The sequence below is a fragment of the Anas platyrhynchos genome, chromosome 20, assembly GCF_047663525.1.
Source record: "Anas platyrhynchos isolate ZD024472 breed Pekin duck chromosome 20, IASCAAS_PekinDuck_T2T, whole genome shotgun sequence".
Taxonomy (NCBI): Eukaryota; Metazoa; Chordata; class Aves; order Anseriformes; family Anatidae; genus Anas; species Anas platyrhynchos.
The window spans coordinates 2259137-2280652 of NC_092606.1; the positions used below are offsets into that span (position 1 = coordinate 2259137).

General features: G+C 38.6%; 2 protein-coding genes across 4 annotated transcripts in view; one reads left to right on the top strand and one right to left on the bottom strand.

The window, feature by feature from the left end:
• The window catches only part of PIGW (phosphatidylinositol glycan anchor biosynthesis class W), a 43289-nt gene extending 33126 nt beyond the window's left edge, over nucleotides 1–10163 (bottom strand). The window contains exons 1-2 of one of the 2 annotated variants that reach the window (XM_072026176.1): nucleotides 9693–10163; nucleotides 5291–5487 (exon numbers count right to left, since the gene is read on the bottom strand). The gene's annotated coding sequence lies outside the window, so the exon portion shown is untranslated. Of the gene's footprint in view, nucleotides 1–5290; nucleotides 5488–7056; nucleotides 8006–9692 lie in introns of those variants that run through there. The other variant, XM_072026177.1, reaches the window with a different exon arrangement.
• Nucleotides 1345–19163, top strand: CA4 (carbonic anhydrase 4). Of its 2 annotated transcripts, none has more exons than XM_038165656.2 (8): nucleotides 1345–1522; nucleotides 11846–11896; nucleotides 12520–12690; nucleotides 14398–14552; nucleotides 15072–15164; nucleotides 15416–15479; nucleotides 15978–16141; nucleotides 17495–19163. In XM_038165656.2, the coding sequence occupies exons 1-8, from the start codon at nucleotides 1465–1467 to the stop codon at nucleotides 17681–17683; spliced, it is 945 nt and encodes a 314-aa protein (XP_038021584.2). In that variant the 5' UTR covers nucleotides 1345–1464; the 3' UTR covers nucleotides 17684–19163. The 2 variants fall into 2 exon arrangements, with proteins under 2 accessions (XP_038021584.2, XP_005014440.3); XM_005014383.6 differs by having other exon boundaries at nucleotides 1349–1522; nucleotides 11843–11896.
• The last annotated feature ends 2353 nt before the right edge of the window (nucleotides 19164–21516 follow it).

A 21516-nucleotide genomic window follows, 5' to 3' on the forward strand; every position in this document is an offset into this window, starting at 1 on the left:
TCTCATCCAGCATGGAAAAATACTACCCAGCATGTCTTCATTGTTGGAATGTTATTTATAGCCATCCTTTTTATGAATAAAGACCTGCTCCTAAGTCAGCTGTCAGATTTCCCATTGTTATTACAGTTGTGATCCTCTGCGACCCCACCACTGACGCTGTAGTAGCCATACCCTTCACCTGGGAGCCTGCAACTGTTGGTAAAGGCACGAGCATTTATTAGGTTTCTTTTTAACTTCATCCCTCTGCAGAGACCAGGCTTTGCTGGAGGATCAGGCTTGCTCAGGGCAGCCAACATAATGCCACTCCGCAACATTTATACCCCTTCATGGAGGGGCACTGGGTCAAGCAGCCTGCTCCTCTTGTACCCAGTGCAGGATTGGATGGAGTCGTATGCCCACGGACAGAGAAGTATCTGAGGGAAGGGGAGAAGTTGTACTTCCTCCTCAGCTGTATCGAAATCCAGCCCTGAATGAAAAATAGAAATTGTGTGTATAACAGAAACTGTAGAACAAAAAGCAGCCACAGCACTTTTCTGTGCACACCTTTGTTTGTTGAACATAAAGCCTGAATTGCAGTGAATCAGGCATGTGAAATTGAAGTGTTCAGATAGGAAGAGGGGACAGAAAAAAAAAAAGTATCTGTACCTTATACTGTAGTACCAGAATCAGGAAAGTCAGGAAAAAGTGCTTAAAGTGGAAAAAGAAAAAGAAAAAGAAAAAGAAAAAGAAAAAGAAAAAGAAAAAGAAAAAGAAAAAGAAAAAGAAAAAGAAAAAGAAAAAGAAAAAGAAAAAAAGAAAAAGGAAAAAAGAAAAAGGAAAAAAGAAAAAAAAATAAAAAGAAAAAGGAGAGGGAGAGAGAGAAAGTGCAATCTCAGTTAATTCACTAAGTGCAAAATCCTGTGTAAGTAAAGTGCTGGCATGCCACCTAATAAACCTTTCCTGTTACTGCATGCAGAAATCACATTTTTCAGTCTCACCAATCTGGGCTTGAGGGTTGCTGGCTAGGGTTTTGCAGGGGGAGGGAGGATTTTTTATTTGTTTGTTAGTTTCATAGGCTTTTTTTGAAACAAAATGCTAACCTGAATATACAAATTCACAAATAATCTGAAAGTCATGTGGACTGTCAGAGAAAAAGCTGCCAGTAAATAAAAATGTAACATTTTACTAAAAGGTTTCTAGATGTGCATAGGTTGCAAAGCATTATTTATTACAGGATAGTTGTTCAGAGCTAGAAAACCCTTTTCCTTTTGACATTCATTTTGGAGAAATGAATAAATTTAGGCAAATCAGGAGTAGGGTAAATCTGGAGAAATTACAAAGGGGAGGAGTTCACCTTCCTGGCTATGGCTTTCAGGTCTGTCCAGGACTACTTACTCCAGTATAAAACTGAGAGCAGAAATATGATCACATACTAAGGAGTCTAATCAATCCTGGTTTCAACACTGAGCCTATTTAAAATAGATAATGGAATTGCTGTTCCTTGTTCTATTCTCTGTGCACATTCTCAAGACAGAGGCAGTAGGTAAGTCCTTGCCTGTTCTTGCTAACCCCATATAACAAGGTTACTCTTATTTATGATTTATTTCTGAGTGTCAGTGCCTACAGGGCAAACTCTCTAGTCCTTCTATTTGAAAAATGAGGAATGTTTTATTTGTTTCTCTGCCTTTCTCATTTGTGGGAAAATATCAAATATAGATTTCTCTCATGAATGACTGTGGGTTTTTTTTCACCTTTAGAGATTCTAGTTGCCTTACTTGTCCAATAAAAATCAATGGGGTTTGACTTGATCTCTGTGGTTACTTATATATGTAAATTCAAAACATTAACAAGTAAAATATTTTTTTTTGTCCAAAAACTTCTTAATATTTCAAATAGCTTGTTTTAGATTTCTACTCATATTGCTTTGCCATTTGTAAGATTAAATTCTCATAGTTGCCTACTGAGGGAGAAAGAACAGTATGTCTTTTGCTGCATTAGCCCAGCAGATCCATCTATTTTTGCACTCTGTGCACTATGTACATAAGTGCAGTACGCACTTATGATGACTAGATTAAATCACAATCAATAATTAGTATTGAAAAACACAGCAGGTATTTTTATGCTTCTATTAAGTCAGCAATATTGTAACATTGAATAAATAGTCTTTCCTATGTGAATATTAGCACACAGTCTCAAAATTAAAAATAAACACTGCAGTCCTTAATGGTAACGAAGGGTCTATTGTTTGCACTAAAATAGACTAGACTGCATTAAGGGAAAAAAAGAGATACAATATTATCAGAGGTATCAGAGGGAAGCACTGCACCAAGAGCCTGTTAAAGTGACATGGTTTTAAGGCAGCTCAAGATTCAGCTGCCAGACTTAAAGTAACAGAGGTTTGAGGTGCTCAGAAAGTGCCTTGAACATCACATAAGCACTGGAGTAAGAAAGGTGTTTCCCTCATTTTATTTCTCTGTTCTTAACTAATCCTCTATATCCATGACTCGGTAACTTGGCTTTTCCAGATTCATACCTTACAGTTAAATATCCCCCTCTTCTTTAGTCCGTATGTTTTAGCTGTTCTGTCTCTGGAGGCTTCCTACATGTGTTACAGGTACACACAAAGAACCTTTGCTCTTTCAAAGTCTACAACTATTGTTTGCTTGATAGAAAATGATTACTGATTAATTAATACTTAGCTAAATTTACTGCTCTGTTAAGGCATTTATTACAGGATCCTAAAAGGCTGCTTAGAAAACACATACAGGTTTTATTAAATCACTGTTAGTAATTAGAGTTTTAATGGAACTAGTAATACAGGGAATGCATTAATCAATTTACTGATTTTTTTTCTAACCACGATCACTTTCTTCCCTAAGTATAGAGGCAAATGGCACAGTCATTAATACTCCAGAAACTTGCTCTCCTCCCACCTTCCTTTTCAAACCTTTTCCCAATGTAGAAGCTTTACTGGGTACATTGTACTAAGTCAAAGGCTAGATATTTTAAGAAACCATGACTTTCGAGCATCAGCCCAAATTATTCTAAGTATCTGTTTTTCTATAAAAAGGAGAAATTTATTTCATTTCTATCTTTGAGTGATACCCACTTATCAGCTCATTTAACATATCTGCACCATGCCTGCTTTCTCTGCTCTGAGTAGCCTGCCAATTCACCACACTTAGATAGTCAATATAGATCCTTGCTAGTCTTTTAAGTTGCTTTCAGCCTTGACCTGTCTTAGTACCATAGCACCTATTTTTTTAAATTATTACTAGTAGTCCTTACAGGGTTTATAAAGAAGCAAGCCTCATTATCCCTAGGCTACCAAATGGAAACAAGTGCACTGGTGCAGCCACCTGCCCTTTCTGTCTTGAAACTCTGTTCAGCATCTCATCTGCTGATTTATATGCATCTCAGCATATTCCATTAACAGGGCATCAATACACCTCAGATGCCTGCTTGATTCCTTTGAGAGATCAATGACCCTCTGGAACTGCTATTAGACAGGCAGTAGTGAGGTGAAATGTCTGCAGTGTTCCAATAGGATCGTCCCAAACCTGAGAGAGAGGTTTTATTAATGGTAAATTCAGTCCAGTGCCATCCAGAGAAGAGCAATTGTAGAGGACAGTAATATACTTCCGTCTGGAAGTTTTTTAGTGGAGTTACAGCCAGCTCCATGCATTACTGAAAAATAATCTGCTTTAACAGGAATGGAGTGGCATATGGCATTATCTCAAATTAGTCACCTTTCTATCTTAGTACAGATCGACTTTTGATCTCAACTTATGACTGTTATGCAGGATATATTGCTTAGAGCTTCCTTCTTTTTCTTCCTTTGACTTATTCAAACTTCCAAAATAGATTTAAAGCCTTATCTGTGTCTGCTTGCTCTTGTCCATACATATCAGTGTATGCCATCATCATCGGATCCACTGTATGCAAGAAGAAACAAGAGGTCACATTTAGCAAGCTGCTGAGCGTGCACTGAGAGCAAAAGATGCCCACTAATGCTGCTGTCAGCTCTCCTCTCTCCACATAGCTACAAAAAACTGCACAGGCAGGCTTCAGATGGCAGAGAGTTCTGTAGCTCTATCATTTGTGCCAAACCAGTAACAGCACGTTGTGCTCACTATCTTCAAAACTGAAAAATATTTACTAACAAACTTTCCCATTAAACATGAAACCTGGAATTAAATTTTAGCAGATGAGCTCTCTAAGAGGGATTGTTATGGTCAACAGAGGTGTAGCTTTAGATAAGATCATCCGCTGCCATGCTCACTGCTATATGTGGCTTATAATTGGAAGGGTTTTATGGATGAGAGAAGAATGGACATGAACTGTGTGACCAGGATATCTAAGGATGCAAATCCGGTAATCCCCGAGTACACTTATTTCCTTCCATGGTTTATGATAAAGGCACAAAGGTAGCACTGCAGCAATTTAATTCTTATTCTCTCTTTGACATTAAAATTCAGCAAAAGACAGAAAAGCATTTGTGGCAGAGCAGCATATGAGAAAGAAAACAGCTCTTAATTAGCTGTAACAGCCTGTTATGTTTTAGGGAGGCAGGGAACTAAGCTCAGTGGGCAAAGAAGCAACATTGCATGTTATGGGAAGACTCCTGAAAGGCAGCTACAAGACAATGTTAAGGCCATATACGGGATAAACCTTGAAATATTTTTAACCTTTTACCTTTCTGTAGCCAGCCAGGTATGACACCCAGATATATCTGCATTGCACAGATTTGTGTGCAGATCTGTGCACAGGAATGCTTTGATTCTCTTCACATTAGTCTATGTGTGAAGTTATTCAGGAGTGTGTACTGTGCAGTCATACCTTGCTGTAATTTAAATCAATCTGCACATCCTGACTTCCACTTAAAGAATTACACATGTAAGTAAGATCGCCTCTGCTGTCTCCACTGCATATGAAAACAAAAATTGACCCTCAGCCCCATGCAAGACTGCCTGAACTGCTGAGGAGTGATTGCATGTAGCAAGTAGCAATGAATGACTGATACCCCACATGACACAAATCCTGCTTTGTTATATTTTGTTGTGCTAAGTCAGTGGGAGCTGGAGTTCTCGAGCATCCAGCCTTTCTACTAGGTTGATGCTTCAAAGGGCATCACAGCTACAAGTCCAAATAACATTGGTCACTAGTTTGCAGCCTGGTTCTAGTGATATGCAACAAATGGGCAATTTTCTATATACAAAGTAACATACCCAGTCACATAATTAATGTTCAATTTAAGGATCAACCTGGCCAGAGTGAGTATGCCACATTGTCACTGTTTGTATTAACTCACTGTTTAGCTGATCCTCAGGCAGAACTGCAATGTGCTGCATCACCTGGTCCTTCTCCAGCATTCAAGCCAGGGTGCCTTCCTGCTGCTCTTCACTTCAGTTCCACGGGAAGGAAAGGAACGTGGTAGAAGCCATTCATAGGAGCCATTCACAGGTGGCAAGTGACGTTACCTCAGCTTACAAATTATTCTTCTTTCTCCTACAGCAAAAGATATCGGGATAAGAATTGGAATATCCTTTATATGATGCGAGTTGTACAGTGGTACCTAAAATTGGAATCATGGCTTCTCATAGACCTTACATTTAGATTTGGAAAACTGGAAGCAGTCGAGCATTTCCAGAGACAGGGACTGCTGTGAGACACCTTCCTCTTAGCTGTCCAGGTAACCAGTACAAACCTTTTGGCCTCCAAGGCAAGCTGTGAGGTCCAGGTTCTCAGCTAGTTGTCTGTCTCCACGCTGGTATGTTTTTTTCCCGTTTGTGGTATTGCAGGAGATGCTTTGTTAATAAGACGCAGAATGTATCAAATGGCCTGGTATTAGATTACTAGTCACTTCTCTACCCATAGGATCAGTCATCATAAACCCAGCACAGGAGACTACAAGAACAGTAAAGCCAGAAAGTAGTTTGTTTGAATTACATTTTTAAAATACTTTAAAAGGGATTTCTTTAATTTTGTTTGACACTGCCTCTGCAGCAAAGCAAATACCCACAGAAGCAATTCACCTTAGCCCTGGACACCCTATTCTTGTTAAAAGCCAGCTTCCTTTTTTGATACAGCAAATTTATGAGGACATATATATATGACAGAGGCTATGACAGTACCACAGGTCACAGCTGAAATTATTTTCCTCGCTCTTTGACACAAAGGAAGTAATTTGCAAGTGTTTATAGAGCAAATCGAAAATCCTCTCAAGCTCTTTAGATTCTTCCTTTAGCTTGTGTGTGTAAGACCTCATTTAGCATGTGATTTATGTATAAATGTGCAAATTATAAACACCATACACAAAACAGATGTAGTTAGCGTGCAATGCTCCATTATTACAATAAAGTTTATCTTCAAGACTAAGTCCAATGGATTGGAAGGCACATACATGTATTTTATGTATAGATAAAATATAAAACATGTCTCTACAAAATATAGATAAAATTTCCAGGCAAAAGTGGATAGATCACAAACGTTTGTTTTTACAAGGTTAGACATACGTGTACCTAAAGATAAACATTTGGAACTGATTTTGCCTGTCAAAGTGGTTGACCAGCACTTCCTAAGGATGTGTAATACTTAAAAATGTACAAATAGATGGACGTATACATGTTTAGTTTGTGTTCAGCAACCTCATTAATTAGGAAGACAGACTTAGATTCCACTTGCTCTTAAGTTGCTCAGTCTTTTGTACTAAAGATAATAAGCTTCACAAAGCCAGCTAAAAATAGAAGCCCAACACAAACCAAAGCTAAAAATACACTGCATGCAAAACCAGCATTTGTAATTTACATAGAAAAGGCCAGCCTGCCCTCCGCTGCAACGCCAGTGTTTACAGCAGGCTTTAGGGATGAGTGTGGATCAGGTGGACAAGAGAGCAGCAATGGGAACTCTGACATTCAGGGCAGCCTTGGCTTTCTGCAAAGCAGGAGAGCAGTGGGAGCATTATCAGCTGTATGTCTCAGAAAACAAGGAATTGTCAGAGAGAATGCAGCTGAAAGAGCGTGATGAGATCTAAAGAGGCAAACAAAGGAGTCAGTCAGTGAAAGAGAGAGATTTTACCTGAAAAGCAGCAGAGGATGTTCTTACTGTCTCAGTACTTTGGTTATTATTGGTGGCATAAAGGTTATCCAGGCTTCGAGAGATTAAATACATTTACCAGAAACAGCAAACAGTCAGTATATAAAATTCTTAGACTTCCAAACACTTTATTCAGAAGGTCAAAAACTGTTTTAGTAACTCTTCTGGAGATGGACAGATGAGAAGAGTGAATTTCAGCTATGCTGAGCACCACCTGTCTCACTGCCTGGGCTTCCAAGCAGCAGCTCAGCAGGTCCAAGTAGGGCAGTAAGCAGGGGACAAGTAGGACAAAGTAGATTTAGGAACTTTTATGGAATTCAAGCAATCTGACTGCGGTCCAAAGAGCTTAAGGGTCTTTTCCTAGATCACACAATAGCACATTAGCAAACTGCAAACACCTCGGCTTCCAGCCAGAAGCAGTCCTCCATCCAGCTGCGTAAGTGAACAGAAGAGGGAGTTCTCAACTGAAGGAATTTTTCCCCCAGGCTTCCCAGCTAGGCTTGATAGCTAAAACAATTGAAAACATTTACAATAAAATGAAAACAATACGTAATTGTATTGTTTTGCAGCTGTTCTGGTGCCAAGAAACAGCTTCAGTCAGGAAACCAGTTGTAAATTTGACAAGGAAGAAGCAAAGATAAGTAGGATGGCTTACTTGCCAGGAGAGACTCCCTAAATTTAACTGTCTTGAACTTTGTGAAGGAAGAGGAGGCCTTCTGCCCAGTTCAGCCCTGCTCTAAATGAAAACCCAGCGAAGTCAAGGTGCCACCTATTATAAGGTGCATTGTGACTTAAAACATCCATAATAGAGTACAAGAGTCAGATATGGATGATAACAGCAGTTTTAAGTCTAGGCGTATTACGTATACTGAATGTTTATGTACACTGAATTTTATTCTGGTGACAACAACAAAAAAATCCCTACCTAATATCAATAAGCAAAGGAGCTTTTGGAAATCCTGGCTTGTATTGAATACTGTCTGAGTAAAGTATATACTTTACTGAGTAAAGTATGGATGCTCATGGCTTTGTGGGTCACAAGCTAATGTCACAAGCTTGTGAGCTCATGGCTCACAGGCTAATAAAATCTGTGACAGTAAGCTGTAACAACCTCCAGGGCAGCTGTTATCAGAGCAATGGTTTCAGCACTCAACTGCAAAAACACAAATGAAACCCACAAAACAAACAACAAAACAACATTCATCTGCATGCTTCTTAGCAATAAAATAAACCACATGAATGAAATAGGAGGGCTGAGGTTTGATTGAAAGAGGAAGGGGTCAGAGGAATGCAAGAAAGGACCTTCAGAGAAAGAGAGGGGAAGGACTTTGCAGTGGAAAGGTGAAGGGGAGGTTGACATGAGATGGACAAAGGATGGATGAAGCAAGAACAGGAATTACAGATTATGAAGGAATTATCTGAGTGCTGTAAACACCAGGGAGGAAAAAGAATTGTTTAGGGTGGTTCAGTGATATTTCTAGGAGTGATGGGATGCAGATAAGCAAGTGGAAAATGTAAATTATAAAACAGGAAACATTTCCTGACAGTGAAGTCTAATAGACTGTGGAAAGTCTCCTGCGGGAAGTGGCAGGGGCCGCTTAGACAATTAAAACTAGACTAGACAACATGCCTTAGGGCATAATCATACCTCAGAGCACAGACAACTGACTGGATGTGACAAGTATCTTTCCTACTTGCTTCAGAAACGAAGTCCAGAGGAAAAAAAGGACCATTGTAAATGCAAGGTCAGTATACATAGGGAGGAATCACACCTGAGTCAAACACAATACAAATACAAATTTTCCTTGTAAGTGACATAGGGTATGGCAGTTTGGTTTTTCCCGAGCCATATCTATACAAACATCCTGCTCTCTAATGTTACGCTACCACCACCCAAAAAAAAATCTCATTTACAATAAACATTAATACATTATTTGCTCAGGAATTCTGCAATGTTTAATTGACTTATTGTTTAAGTTTTAACAGCTTTAAGGACTTATTTTTTTTAAGGATTGTTGAATTTATGTCCTCATTTTGCTGATACCATCCAGCTTTCTAAACCACAGCTATGATAACTACTTGACAGAAAGCCACTATTTCTTTATTAGTTTGTAGACGCTATGAGTCTTGCAAAAAGTCTGCAAAAATTAGACACTGTTTATTTGGTGTAGGATGTTGAATCTGTCAAACACCTACCAACTGGCAACCAGTTTTGTGGTTGCTTTACTCGAGAAGGGTTGGACTCAGACTTAGCCACGAAAGGCTCCATACCCCACTCCCATTTCACTCCTCTGCTACGGAGGCACTGTATCAGGACCACTGGCACTACTACTTGATGACAGTTATCTTCACTCCGTGCTTCCCCTGGTCTCCTTTGATTTTCATGCTTCCACACTCACAGCCTAAAAGCTTCACAGCCTTGCACCCAATGAACAACATACTTGCTGCACTTACTCCTGATTGTGAATCATATTGACCATAAAATTTAATTTGCACTGCAGTAGTGCCTTGATGTCTAATTCATTGTACAAGGTAGTATACAATCCCAGAACAGCAAACGTTGTTCTGAGGTTTACAGTAAACAGCTTGGAATACCTCACATGACCTTGCTTTCTCACCTCACAACTTTCCTCTCTGGTCTGGCTCACACCCCAAAGAGCCTGAGGCAAGATCTTCGCCAGTGGTTAACTTCTCGTGCTGCATAAATGCTACCATCTTTGAACATTTGCAATCGGGTCATGTCCACAGTCCAGTGTTTTTACCCCTGAAGGCTCACGCACATATAACTTGCAAAGAAAGCCCACTCCTGACACAGAGTGCTGGCACAGAGACTGTTAAAGCTTATACCTATATTGAAGCATATGCATATGCTTTTAACAATCTAGCCACTGGAATAAAGCAGAGTCCATAAACTTGTTTCCAGTCATTCATCTATGCAAACAGCAATCTAATCAAGCATTGCCAAGATTGGCTCACCCAGTATTTGCTAGGCATTTATTGATTAAAGTATCAGTTAAGGCACTTGGTGACACTCTGTGCTTGGAACTTGTGGTTTTACTGTTTCCCAGTGAAGAAAAGAAATCACTCCGTGCCGCTGAAGGCTTGGCCACGGGATTGTGTACACAGGCCTGAAAAAATGCAACAATCAATTTTAGAAATGACAGGCTTAAAGTTAAGTCTTTTATATGTTTAGAAGTGTGTCAAAAAAAAAAAAAAACCACCCTTTACTGAAAACAATTTTTTTATAATTACAAAATCTTAATGGAACGACAATGTAGAAATCAGTATCTTGCAGTATGAATGTAGCAGTATGCCTTGTTTTCTTGTCTTCTCAATATTACTAAACATTTGCTAAACTAGAACATGAGTCAACATTATTTGTAGTTTTCAGCACAAATAAGAGATGAACTTAAACAGCATAATTTTTTCAAGATTAAATTCTTTGCCACGTGCTCATCCAAGATTCTGTTTTTGTTAGTACTGCTAGCCACACGTTACAGCCAAGTTCTATTTATAACTTTTCTAAATACTAAGTAGGAGAATGGCACTGCTATGCTATTGATGTGAAGATAAGGTGTTAAAAGCAGCTACGAGCCTTCTAGCAGATGTGTTATAAAAGGTCACAGATTACGGTAATTAGCAGTCTAGCGACATGTAGGACTCCAAAACAACACCTATAAATTGATTAGCCTACTTACTAAGTTGTATGTCATTTACTAATAACAGACAAACAGAAATTATAATATTAATCATGATTATTATAGCTTTTGAATTGTTATTGATCAAAGTTAAATAGGCAAAGAAAACCATTCCCATTAAAATCCATTTACAATGTATTATTGTCATAAATAACCATTGAAGCATGCTGCTATAAACAAAACAGTCCTTATTTTCCCAAGCAAATCAACTCAGAGTTCATTTAAATCAGCTCTCTTCCTCTGAATTTCCCATTTCTGGTGACAATGAAAAAGCAAGATTAAGATGTTCTATTGAAAAATTCTGCAACCCTCTGTGGGGAATCACAGCTGTGTTAGAATGAGGACTCCTCATTTCTTATGAAAAATGAGACCCTTTGTTTCTTAAAACTTCTCACTGCATGAGCTATCTTTAAAATTGTTTGTGGAACAGTGAGACACGTCATCTTACATAAGCGAATTTCCAAATAAATGAAACAATGACAAGTACAGATAAGATTATTTCTTTTTTTTTAACGCTACATAACTTCAGGTGTGGAACCTTCACCTCAAGGATTTGCTGAAGCTCAGTTTTCAAAAACAGATTATTCAGAACCACAACCTATCCAGAGTTCTAATACTTCATGCTAGCACAGTTTTTGGAAGGAGTATCAACAGGTGTAAAGTGATTCATTTAAGACTAGAAGGAGATCTAAAGAGGACAGAGCTGCTGGCTGCAGGATTTTTATGGTCTCTTCTGCAGTATTTGATATTAGAAACCAGCTGGACTCACTGGATAGTGAGCTCCATATTGCTAAGAAATCTCTAGAAACATGTTAAAGATTTATTTACAAGCAAAGCATTCAATTCTTACCAACCATCAGCATTTTTATGTGTAAGAGATGAGACTGGGACTTCTTATCCTAATAAAATTGGTCAGACAAAACTAAGTTGTTGACAAAACTGTGGCCAATCATAACTTCATCACTCCCAAAGGATCCCAAGTTGTGAATCCATTTCACATCTGCTTTTTGGAGGGACAATCCGTACGGTTTTCACTCGTCTAATTCTGAATGTCTTTTTTTTTTTTTCAGTAGGATACCACTGGTGCTATCAGTCTCAGAAGGAAGAGCAGCCCACCTGTAAAGGTACTGATAAACCATTTATTTCTGTAACCACATTAGTGTTTGAACTCTCCTGTTTTGCAAAAGGACTCTATAGCAATAATGCAAAAATGCATCCAACTCAGCATTTGATGCTGCACAATCATATTGTATGTAAACAGAAGTGCAAATAGAGTATCTAAAGAGGGGTATTTTGAAAAAGGCAGGGCTTGCTCTACTTGTTTCGTTTCAGCACAGGATGATGTTGCAATTAGAAATATGTAATCCAGAGATAATCATTCCAGTGTGTTGGGTATAGACACCTGTTTAGATTCTTAAGGACAGAGTTACGAAAGCTTCTGATCAACCAGCTAACCTCAGTGATAGTTCACTTTTTATTTTACAGCCATTTGTATGTGCACATTCTCTTACTAAGAACATTCTTGAAGCATATTAATATTTTTCAAAACTACACAAATTATGTGCCGAGAAAGTTCCTTTTTTAAATTCCCACTACCCAAGGACCTTTCTTTTGAAGATATCTTCATTTTCCCAAGCAAGAATATAATATCTGTTGGGTGTTTTGGCTTAATTGAGCATTTGCAGTCTAAAACAAACAAACAAACAAACAAACAAAAAAACAACATATTTTCTTTGTATTTGAATAGATCCTCGACAATGGCATTTAATAGATGCCACCTGCAAAGGAAGCTATCAGTCTCCTATCAATATTGTCACCAAAAATGTCATTTATGACAAGAGCCTGCAGCCACTGAATTTTGAAGGTTACGATGTGAAGGGGTCTTCCAAATGGAACATTGAGAACAATGGACACACAGGCAAGTACTGTCTAATACATCCTTACAGGACTTGTGCCTTCACTCTGAACTTTCCATTCATTTCTTCCATGTCTTGGGCAAGTTGTTAGATATCACTACTGCTATTTAAAAGAAGTAAAGAAGATGGTATCCCTATATTTCAAACAACTAGCTGAAATCTTTACAGATTGTCACCTGTTTTCTTCACGTGCAGCAGTAATGTAACATGAGGTTGTTGATCAGCTATTTACTGATTCAGTAAACAGTGAATCTGTGAATAGCAAACTCCTGAACCCACTCAACACTGATTCACTTCCTCTTCTTCGCTAGAGGCATTAACGATGATGCTTCAACAATATTATACCAAATTACTTTAAAAACAGCAACAACAACATACAACAAAACACCAGTTGTCTTTTTTTAAGTTATCTATAGGCATTATTAAAATCTCAGATGCGTTGTTTCACCTGCCAAATTCTTAAAATGGGAAGTTGCAAGTACTAAATATATTTGTAACTTAAAACTGAGGGGTAGGTACAGAGACAGCTGAATAGATTTTTCAAAACCAGATTCTAGTTTAAATCACCAGTATTTTGACGAACCACAAGAAAAATCCATGACTGATTTTTCACTAATGTATGGGCTAATGACTTTTGCATTACAGAATGATGTTTTAGAATCTCTCTATCACCGTCACTGTGTGCAGTAGTGTCTTTTACACACAAAACTATATTCTTAAAGATAGGTCAGAACTTTCAGCTCAAAACACGCAAAAGGATCAGGGTTTTCATCTCAGCTTTTTAGATTTATTTCAAATGCAACCAATTCCTGTGCTACAACAAGAACAGTGACAGCGCTATTGCTTAAATTACAGCAGCAATTAGAAGCTCTCTGTGAGATTAGATTATCATTATGTTCACTGATGTGCAGATCGTAAAGGTCAGTGTCTCCAAGGTCTTACAATCTCAATAAACCAATCCAACAAAGATATGTTAACATGCATTTACAGATAAAAAAGTCAAGTAACTAAGTGACACAGAAGCTTCCAGCTCATTTGGAATTCAGAATCAAAATGAAATCACCAGGGTTTTAATCCAGGTCAAAACATTCTTCCCTGGAGGGGAGAAAATAAAAAAAAGTACTGGACTTACTGTAGAGAACTTAGTCATATTTTAAAGCATAGCCCAGATGTCTCAAGCACATAATATACTTTACACGTGATGGTGGTTTACAGATACAAAATATTTTCTTCTAAGAAAATTTTATTTTGCTGTTAACAAAGAAAGACATGAAAGTCAAAAAACACCTTCCCAAGCACTGCTCTGCCTTTTTCCTCCATTTTACAGACAGAAACAAAGATCATCAAATGCATTTTCTTACAGCTGCAACCGAAGTCATGGGTCAGCCAGCTCTCCAGGTTCACAGAGCAAATCCTAGGTTGAAAAGGGAACAGAAGCTCCAAGTACTATTCCACAGATGAGGGATGCCCAAATGCTGTTGCATATTACTGGAAAGTGGGCCGTGATATTTCTCCTTTTCATCTCTAATTAATCTCAGCTAACATTTTTTAAGAATTCAGTTTCTGTAGGGTGAAACTTCTAGGAAACTTGGTATGAAAAACCAAGCCAGAACTTCAGGATAAATTTGAATCACGGGAACGTGCATCTCTTTAGTCAAGTATTGTATGACTTGGATATATTTTTTAAACTATTTATTTGTTTTCTCCAGTTAAAATAACATTGAGCACATCCCCTAAAATCGGAGGTGGAGGTCTGAGAAGAAAATACAGAGCAATAGAACTTCACTTCCACTGGGGAGCCCCAGAAACGGTGTACCTTCCTGGGTCAGAGCACAGCATAGATGGAGAAAAACAAGCTATGGAGGTAGGTGGCACTATCTGTGGGTTTGGGCCATAACTCAAGAGCTCTACCTCTATATTTTCAAGATACTATAGGACGAAAAGCATGGGCCAGTTCTCCTATGAATGCCCAGCAGTGGAAATAAAGAACTGATGACACATTGCTTACTAATCAGAGCACACAGGAAAACCTACTGGGTTCATACAGTAAAGGCACAAAAAGATAACTGATTTGCACTTTTATAGTCTTTTGGAATATTTTGAAGCCTGTGCAGCTTGAATACCCTCTCATGCTGCTTATTCAGAATATATATCCATTTCTGGGACTGTAACCACGAATTGACCTATACAGCTGAGAAAAGAAGTATTTTCTCCAAGTTCAGTTGCAGGTGCTGGTAGGAGTGGATTGGTAGGTTCAGAGCCTCGGACTGTCTCTCCCCAGCCTGCGGGCAACAAAGCAGCTCTGGTTCCACAGCCTAAGTGCAGAGAAGCAGGCAGGCTACACTGAAATAACACCTAATTGCCCTCAACTATTTTGTTACAGCTTCACATTGTCCACATAAGAGAAGATGCTGTGGATATAGATAGTGCAAAGAAAATTTCAGATGGGATAGCTGTATTAGGATTCTTCATAAAGGTAGGTGCCCAAAATTAAAATTCATTATCTCAACTGTACTGGTAAGTTGGCTGAGTTGTGTCGATGTTACATTATTCCTAAACCTTTCGCACTTCCACAGAAGTGCAGTGGCAGCACCTAGCTCCTTTATCTTTTCCTCCATTCTGTTTGCTGCTGTTAGCTTTGTAGTTCTTGTCTGTTTTATTCATTTTATTTAAAATAACCTGTTGCTGAGAAGTGCATGATATGGAGTAAAAATATTTCTATTTCAGGTTGATGAAGAAAATAAAAACTACGCTACTCTAATAAATGAATTAGATAACGTTCAATACAAAGGTAAGACATGGGCTGCTCAAAAAACAGTGTGTATATACTTCAAGCACACATACTACAAAGTAATTCAACATCCAATCCTGTTCTAATCACAGTAGAGATTGTCACATGAAATTCAAAGCTGAAGGATAAAGTTTAGTCTGTCAGGTACTCAGAGCATTGCAGGCAGGAGGAAATCTGGTTCTCCCTATTTGCAGATGAAGAACACTGAAGCACCACAACGAACATTTCTTCCTCTGCAGAAGGAAGCAAAGTGAGAAGAAAAATATGCAGAACATTTTAACAAAGATAAAATGTTTTTAACAGAAGAGGTGTTCAGAACCTGCAGCTGGTAGTCAGGGATTCCACAAGCAAGGCAGTGCGGCTGCCCCAGTCAGCCTGGGAAGAGAGGAGGGGATGAGGCTTTACATAGCCACTAGCTGCAGTCACATTTGAAGCCAGGTGTGAACAATACCTTCAGCTGCACGTGTTAAAAGCAACGTTTCTGCATGCTTTGCCTAGGGAAAGCATCACAGATGGACCCTTTGCCACTGAGTTCCCTTATTCCACCTGAAGACGATCTTAGAACGTACTATCGGTATGACGGCTCCCTCACCACTCCTGACTGCCACGAGGGTGTCATCTGGACAGTGTTTGAGAAGCCAATTGAACTCAGTATTTCCCAGGTAAGTCACAGAGGGATGTTCTGAAAGATTTTAGGTTAGAGGTTGGACTCAATGATCTTGAGGTCTCTTCCAACGTAGACAATTCTGTGATTCTGTGAACTGCTTGCAGTGATTTTACCCTGTGCCTACCTGCTCTCTCAAATAACCCGTTAGCTGCTCCACTGCTCAGAGAATCACAGCATAGAATACGACAGAGCATCCCGAGCTGGAAGGGACCCACAAGGCTCCAACTCCTTGCTCCATGCAGGACCAACCAAAAATCAACCCCTGTGTCTGAGAGCACTGTCCAAACACTTCTTGAACTCCGGCAGGGTTAGTGCTGTGACCACTGCCCTGGGGAGCCTGTTCCAGTGTCCAACATTCCCCTTAGTGAAGAACCTTTTCCAGCACTGTGTTGCTATGACAAACATACGTATGCTTGGCATTAATCTAAACCCACACACTCTCTAGTGCCAGTTATGACAACATCACTTTATAACCCTGTTAAATTATCTCAGAAAATGGCAGGAAAGGGGAAGGAAGGGGAAATGATGACATGAAAAGCAAACCAAATAACCCCATAGGTAAACACCTTGTTCAGTGCTTTGTCAAGAGCACTTCCCCTGTATTCATCTGCTTGCCCCAAATTTCACTGCCTTTCTTGTCTTATAAGTATTAGGATACCAGAAAAGTCCAAACTTTGAATCTATCAGCATCAGCTTATGCAACCCATTTTTATCCTACAAAGAGGAACAGGAGACTGAATCACGACTGGCTCTAAAATATAGATTGTTCAGCTGACAGAGTACACAGTCAAACAATTAAGATGTCCTGGAGTGGGTTCTGAGCAATACTATTTGGGCAAGAGCCAGCGATTTTTTTTAGTTCCTTATTTGCAGTGTATTCACAGTCACTTCAGTCAAAGGGCAATGCTCAGCCATACACAATGCTAAGCCACATGGTACAGGAGTGAGCATCTGCTCACTCCGTGACAACTTCTAAGCAGTTAGAAATTTGGAGCAAGGAAAGAAATGAGGCACGTAATCCTAGCCCTCTTACTTCGTGTCTCTGTGATGTGACGGACAAGGACAGGGCTGTGCGTCAGGAGGACTGCTCTAATGAAGTCCTTGAGCTGGACAAAGCATTCAGCTCACACAGAAAGGAAGCCCACGTTATTTCCGAGGTTAAAAGAAGTTGGTGGCTTCTGGCAGTAGCCTCCATCATGATGTTTCCTGCAAGATTTAATGCATCCATACAGGTCAAAACAATGCCACAAAGTAAGGCACAGTCGCTATAAAATATCACAATTTTCACTGTTTCACAGGAAAATAATTTAACAATTTTTATTTATTTATTTATTTTCAATGTCTGCAGGTTTCTCAGTTCGCAAGAGTTCACTTTGATGGGAAGAACTCAACATACATGACTGAAAATTTTCGGCCTATTCAGTTACTTAATGAACGATCTGTGTATTGGTCCAGTGCCAGCACCCTCCTGCCTCCTGCTAAGGTTTTAATGTTGGTCCTGACCCTTACGTACATCCTGAGTTCTCTTTTCCAGTGATCCCTTCTCACTTTTTTTTTTTGGCCAGTTGTTTTTTCTATCAAGTCTTCTCTTTAACTGCCAACTCCTGAATTAGACCTGAATACAGAATGTTACCTTTTTTCCTCCATACACTAACCAACAACTCCTGTTGCTGCTATCACATAAAAATTAAATCCATTGCACTAAATTGCAAGAATTCTAAGGAACTGTAAGAGAAAACTATGAAGAGTCTAATTTAAAAACCACTTAAAGAAAATATTAGGATGGATTATCTTCTGTATATCCTGTAACACAACACTGGAAGGACACTTTACAAGCTCTACAGAGGACTTTCTGGAGGAATCTGTTCTTAAGTGCCTGTGAAGGTTTTTGTCTGGAGTACGTTTACATTCAACACTGCAAGTCAAGAGGACAAACATCTGGAGTAATTCTTATCATGCCTACATTGGCCTATGTGAAGGTACAATACAGAGCATAAAAATGCTCACACAGTTGAGCAACATTTGGGTCATTCTACCTAGCGATGTGGCAAATTTCATCTGTACTACCACATTTTTTCCACCTTCTTCTTTCAGAATATCTAAAGTTAACTCGTAGGTAAGGATACCGGATTCCTTGTATCTAAGCTACTGATTCTGGATTTCAATTTCTCTACTAAGCCTATTTATTCAGCCTAGTACTGCATCCTATTTCAGGATGCCCATGGTAGATTGATGTGCCAGAAGGAAAAAGGGGAGCTCGTCCGCATATACCAATTGCACACCTGTGGAAATTCTCTCTTAGGAGGGCCATGGTTGAAGCCTGAGACTTTGATGCTCCTTTACATTTCTTATTTGAATAACAAAATGGGACAGCTCAAGTAAAGTCTCATTCCAATATCACATTTTAGAAGCTTTTAAATTTCAGTTTGAACATTTCAGTGTGAATATTTCCACATGATTTGTTTTTAGAATAACAAGCCTGTAAAATATTTACATATGGTTAACATTCATAGTTTTTGCAAGAAGATTTTGATTTGAATTGATTTCTTCAGATCTCACCCAGTTACTTACAGAAAAGCTCAATATATTGGGAAATGGGATTTCCTTGTGCTATTCTAGTTCCCTCTCTGAAAATAACTGTAACTGACTGTTTTCTTAGCTAATGCCATACAACATGTTGCAGCTACTTTGAGAATTCTAAGTTTTGGCTATGCCAAAATAGAATTTTAAGCTAGTGGACTTGTACTATTTTCTTTAGAACAATGTTTGCAGGGATGACTCTACGCTATGGCTATATAGTCATTTTCAGGAAAATCATGACAGTGTGACTAACCACAGCGCACCAAAGGAGAAAAAATATTTTCATATTTAACAATCAATAATATAAGCTTGAACAATGTAAAAGCGAATGCACCTTGTTACATTTAGAGGAATGGTTAGGACTAACTGTATTTTTAGATAACTGAAAACTTTTGAGAAGCAGACATAAAAGATTAAAACTGAACAGACCTACTATATTCTCATTGCCTCGAGTTTTTATTTCTTTTGTCCATGCTGAAGAAAACCCCACACAACATCCATTGAGAAAGGGAATGTGACTTTTTTCTATTTTCTCCACAAGAATAAGGGTTGGGCTTCCTTTTTCTCAGGGTGGTTTGGGGGAAAGGAGGGATTTAAACTAAAGTGGGATGCTACTGATATCAACAGGCTTCTGGAGCTTTTACTTCATAGTGGTCACCAGAGTATCACTCTTCCCCTGACAAAATTGCTTTGAGTAGAGCACCTTGATAACCAGACCTGGTGCACACTTCCAGCCCATTAGGTAGAGGTCAATCAAGTTTCTTTCAGGAAACAGTACCATGGATTTACCCAGTATAACTTCACCTCTGTACAACTTACCTACTTATCTCGCTCTGTTGAGCATCTCTATTTTCATTACATTCTTCAACATCCTGCAAGTACAGAATGTGCCAAGAAATTAAGAGGGAAGATGTTTTGTTTTGAGGTTGTTTTCCAAGACGTAATAAAAAGACATATTCTGAAAGGCTCACATTTTATTGCTCTTTCAAGGTTTTAGAGCAACATCATATACACCATGATCACGTACATTAAGTCCCATAGAACTGGGATCTCCCATTTTAAAAGCCAGAAATGTGAATACTGCTCAGGCCGCCGCCACTGAGAATACCTTTTGCATTAAATAAGCCCCCTGTATCTGCTAGGAGTACTGAGTAAGAGCCCATCATCCCTCTTCATTCAGATTATTTCCTAAGTTCAATAAATAATTCTCATTTCACAGGCAGCTCCCTTAAGGTTGATCACAAAAACTAAAGAGCACCTGGGTCAATTGCCATTTATTGCCAGTAATTCACAGAGCAAATTCCCACTATTTTGAGCCTCAGTTTATGATGCGGATACTGAGGAGCAGTTACTTTATACCACTTACTTACTACAAGGGAGGATCTTATTTGCTATGAAACATAATAAAAGATGACTAAGAGGAAGAAATGAAGAAAAAAACCTGCTGAAAAGGTTAGTTCCCTGTAAGTACACTTCTGCATAAACCCCAGCATGAATAAAATCTAAATCGACAACCACTTTTACTGAGTGCATCTGAATTCTTTGACAATGAAGAAAAGGGAAATGCAGGTTTTTGTTGTTGTTGCTTGTTTTTATATTGTCTAGCTGCAATTTCTTCCAAAAAGCAAATCCAAATCTTAAAAAAAGACAATCAAACAACATCAAAAGAAAAAAAAACTCTAGATATTTGTAAAAGTTCCTTGCAGATGGAGCATTAAAATTGCTCTCTCAAAATCACTTTTACCAAAAAAAAAAAAAAAAAAAAAAGAAAAAGAAAAAGAAAAAAAAAAGTTTGTTTAAGCTCCCAGTCTATCTATGCAGATTCCGCATATCTTTACTGACCACATACTTGGCAACGTCCTCTTCTCTTCTGGACAAAAGATTTTTATTTTTCTCATGTTTTTAGTGTGATCCACATAGCTGTAGTATATGATATTTTTGTTTCATAAGGATTAAAGCATGGGGGTCCCATTCATTTCCATTTGTGCAATATAGATTATTAATCCCCTCTAACTGAGGGTTCCCCGACAACAGCTCCAGGTCCATATACCTAGACTTTTCAGACACTCATGTACATCTGTTTATCTCAGCTGTTACAGTAGTTCACAATGACAGAAGCTTTTTAAAGCTTCTAAACCTCACAAGGCTTCACAAGTTCAAGCTGATCTGTGAACATCATCTGTGTTCAAACTGGAAATTGGTAAAATGCATGCAGCACAAACAGCAGTGGCCCACGGGAGCTACAATCTGCATCTGTGTCAATGATCTAGTTCAATTTGTTCTTTGTCAGAGGCTGCTCTTTGCAACCAGATAGACACATGCTGTTCTGGTTCTGAATATGACAATTACAGGGCTAGAATTAATGAAGTAAATCAATACAAATTGACAGCAAAAGCTGTTCAATTAAAAGCAGTAAAAGACAAGAGGGACATTTGGTTTTCTTTTGTGAAGGTAGTTATGCAAAAGCAGTTTGTTATTCAGGTAACCTCAGGCACAGATTTTCAAGAACTGTATCAGCACTGAATTTGCCATGAACTATCTTCCACTGCAAAGAAAATAGTTCTACTCCCGAAGAACTAATAGCCAAGTTGTGATATTACAGGAAAGGACTGGGGGATGAATACAGGTATTTAGCAAGACCCATACAGAATAGTATTTTTCCACTTAGAGAGACGTTAACACAAAACTATGCTAACACATTTTACACAAATTGGGACCAGAGTTGAAGACCACTTAGCTTACGTGACTAAAAACTGGGGTATAATAGAAAATGAAACAATACTGAAAACT

Bases quoted from the DNA above. Each gene is read 5' to 3' on its own strand.
- CA4 (XM_005014383.6), top strand. From the start codon at position 1,465: ATGGAATTGCTGTTCCTTGTTCTATTCTCTGTGCACATTCTCAAGACA. The intron at 1,523-11,842 runs GTAAGTCCTTGC...TTTTTTTTTCAG, and splicing joins TCTCAAGACAGAGGCAGTAG to TAGGATACCACTGGTGCTAT. The intron at 15,480-15,977 runs GTAAGACATGGG...TGCTTTGCCTAG, and splicing joins AGATAACGTTCAATACAAAG to GGAAAGCATCACAGATGGAC.